Source organism: Fopius arisanus, unplaced genomic scaffold, assembly GCF_000806365.1.
Source record: "Fopius arisanus strain USDA-PBARC FA_bdor unplaced genomic scaffold, ASM80636v1 scaffold00200, whole genome shotgun sequence".
NCBI lineage: Eukaryota > Metazoa > Arthropoda > Insecta > Hymenoptera > Braconidae > Fopius > Fopius arisanus.
Window position 1 is genome coordinate 130,892 of NW_011887939.1, and position 1,633 is coordinate 132,524.

The 1,633-nt window shown below is 40.2% G+C and overlaps 1 protein-coding gene across 1 annotated transcript; it reads left to right on the plus strand.

Moving 5' to 3' along the window:
• The first annotated feature begins 227 nt into the window (after positions 1-227).
• On the plus strand, positions 228-761 carry LOC105272535 (uncharacterized). The gene is made up of 3 exons (XM_011314706.1): positions 228-286; positions 377-588; positions 663-761. Coding segments are annotated over exons 1-3 (312 nt in total). The 5' UTR covers positions 228-285.
• The last annotated feature ends 872 nt before the right edge of the window (positions 762-1,633 follow it).

The following is a 1,633-nucleotide window of genomic DNA, read 5'->3' on the forward strand; positions in this document are numbered from 1 at the left end:
AACCGAGCGAAGCGAGGTTAGAATCGCGCGATTACGGGCACCGATGGCATAAAGAATATTTTCTCCACTTGAAATCTCTGTCAATACTCCATTCCTAACCATCCACCAGATGTAAACATTCAGAGTTTACACGCCAGACAACTAGAGTGAGACAGGCAACTTTTGGCGGCTCAGACGCTTGAGTGACAGAGAGAGATAGCGGAAGAGTGGGGATCATGTGGCGACTGGGCCAACGTTGTCTTGCAGCCTCGCTTTGTCAGTACATCTAACGAAATCGAAGCATCAAGTAAGTGTAGTGAAGCGTGAAAATTTTTTAGTGAATTTCAAAGTGTCATCAGTGTATTTTAATAATTAACGATTGTTTTTTATGTTTTAGTGAAACTTGAAGTGTACGTTTTCCCGGATCCTGAGATGAGGCAGGAGTGGGAAGAAGACGATGGTCGGATGGAGAATTGGTGGTTGGACCAGCTGGAGAGAACTTGGGAAAAAATCCCAAGATATTATGGCATCATTCACAGTCTTGAGGTACCCATGGACTTGGTGGCGAAGTTCATGGCGTATCTCGGAGAGCATTTTTACGCAAATAATGTAAGTTATCTACCACAATCAGTGATCCTTTTTACATATTTCTTCTTCAACTAATGTATAATTTTTGGTTATAGGAATCACGGCTCCATCAGGTGTTGAGAGAATTCCTCAATTTTCTCCGGCTGGTTCACCGTGAGGATGATGGAGATGCTGCCTCACACTCACGCCATTGATTCTGGGCATCCAGAATCATTACAACACATAATGTAAATATCAATCGATTTTTTCATTCTATGATCGTCATCACTCCGCTATGCATTGAAATTAATAAAAAGAAAATATTTTGTATGTTTCAGGTGCATGCTTCAGACAACTTTTTTATTACAACTTTTTTATTACAACTACCTCTGAACACTTAGAATAAGAAGTTTTTCAATATATATATATAACAAAAAACAAAATTTTCAGTTTGCCCATTTTATTTTAGAACCATCCTTATTTCAGTTTATTTTTACAAACAAGTTTAAGGGTTTTCCACGTTATTGAAGAGGGATGGGTTGAACTCGCCGTCCAGGAAAGTGATCTCCACACGTTCAGCAGCAGCAGCCTCACGGTATTTCTCTAGCTTGGTTGGATCCTGTTGGAAGGCGTTGGACAGTCGTGGTGGCAGATAAACGATGCACTCATCGTTCAGAGCGACAACCACTTTAGCACCAAATTTAGTTGAGATCACCTTCAGATCGGTGACTAAATACTTCTGGTTAAGTGACAGCTCCGTTCGACGTTTGGTTGGTAGGAAATTTTCTCAAGTCGCAATTTTGTTGATGTCATGAAGATCCAGGGCTTGCTTCTCCATTTTGATTTATTTGGTTCTCTCCTCGATTCACTTCGTCTGAGAAAAAATTTCGTGAGACTGCAGTTATAGGCTGGAGACTGAATGATGAATCAGTTGCTTTACTCCAGCTACTTATAGGTTCTTCGCAAGTGGAGGGGGAATGCAATTTTCATTTACAATTTCAATCGAAAAACAATTCCAAGAAAATTAGGCAATCTGCATCCAACGGTTAAATTTTTCCTCGAAAGGTAACGGCTTTCATAATTCTAA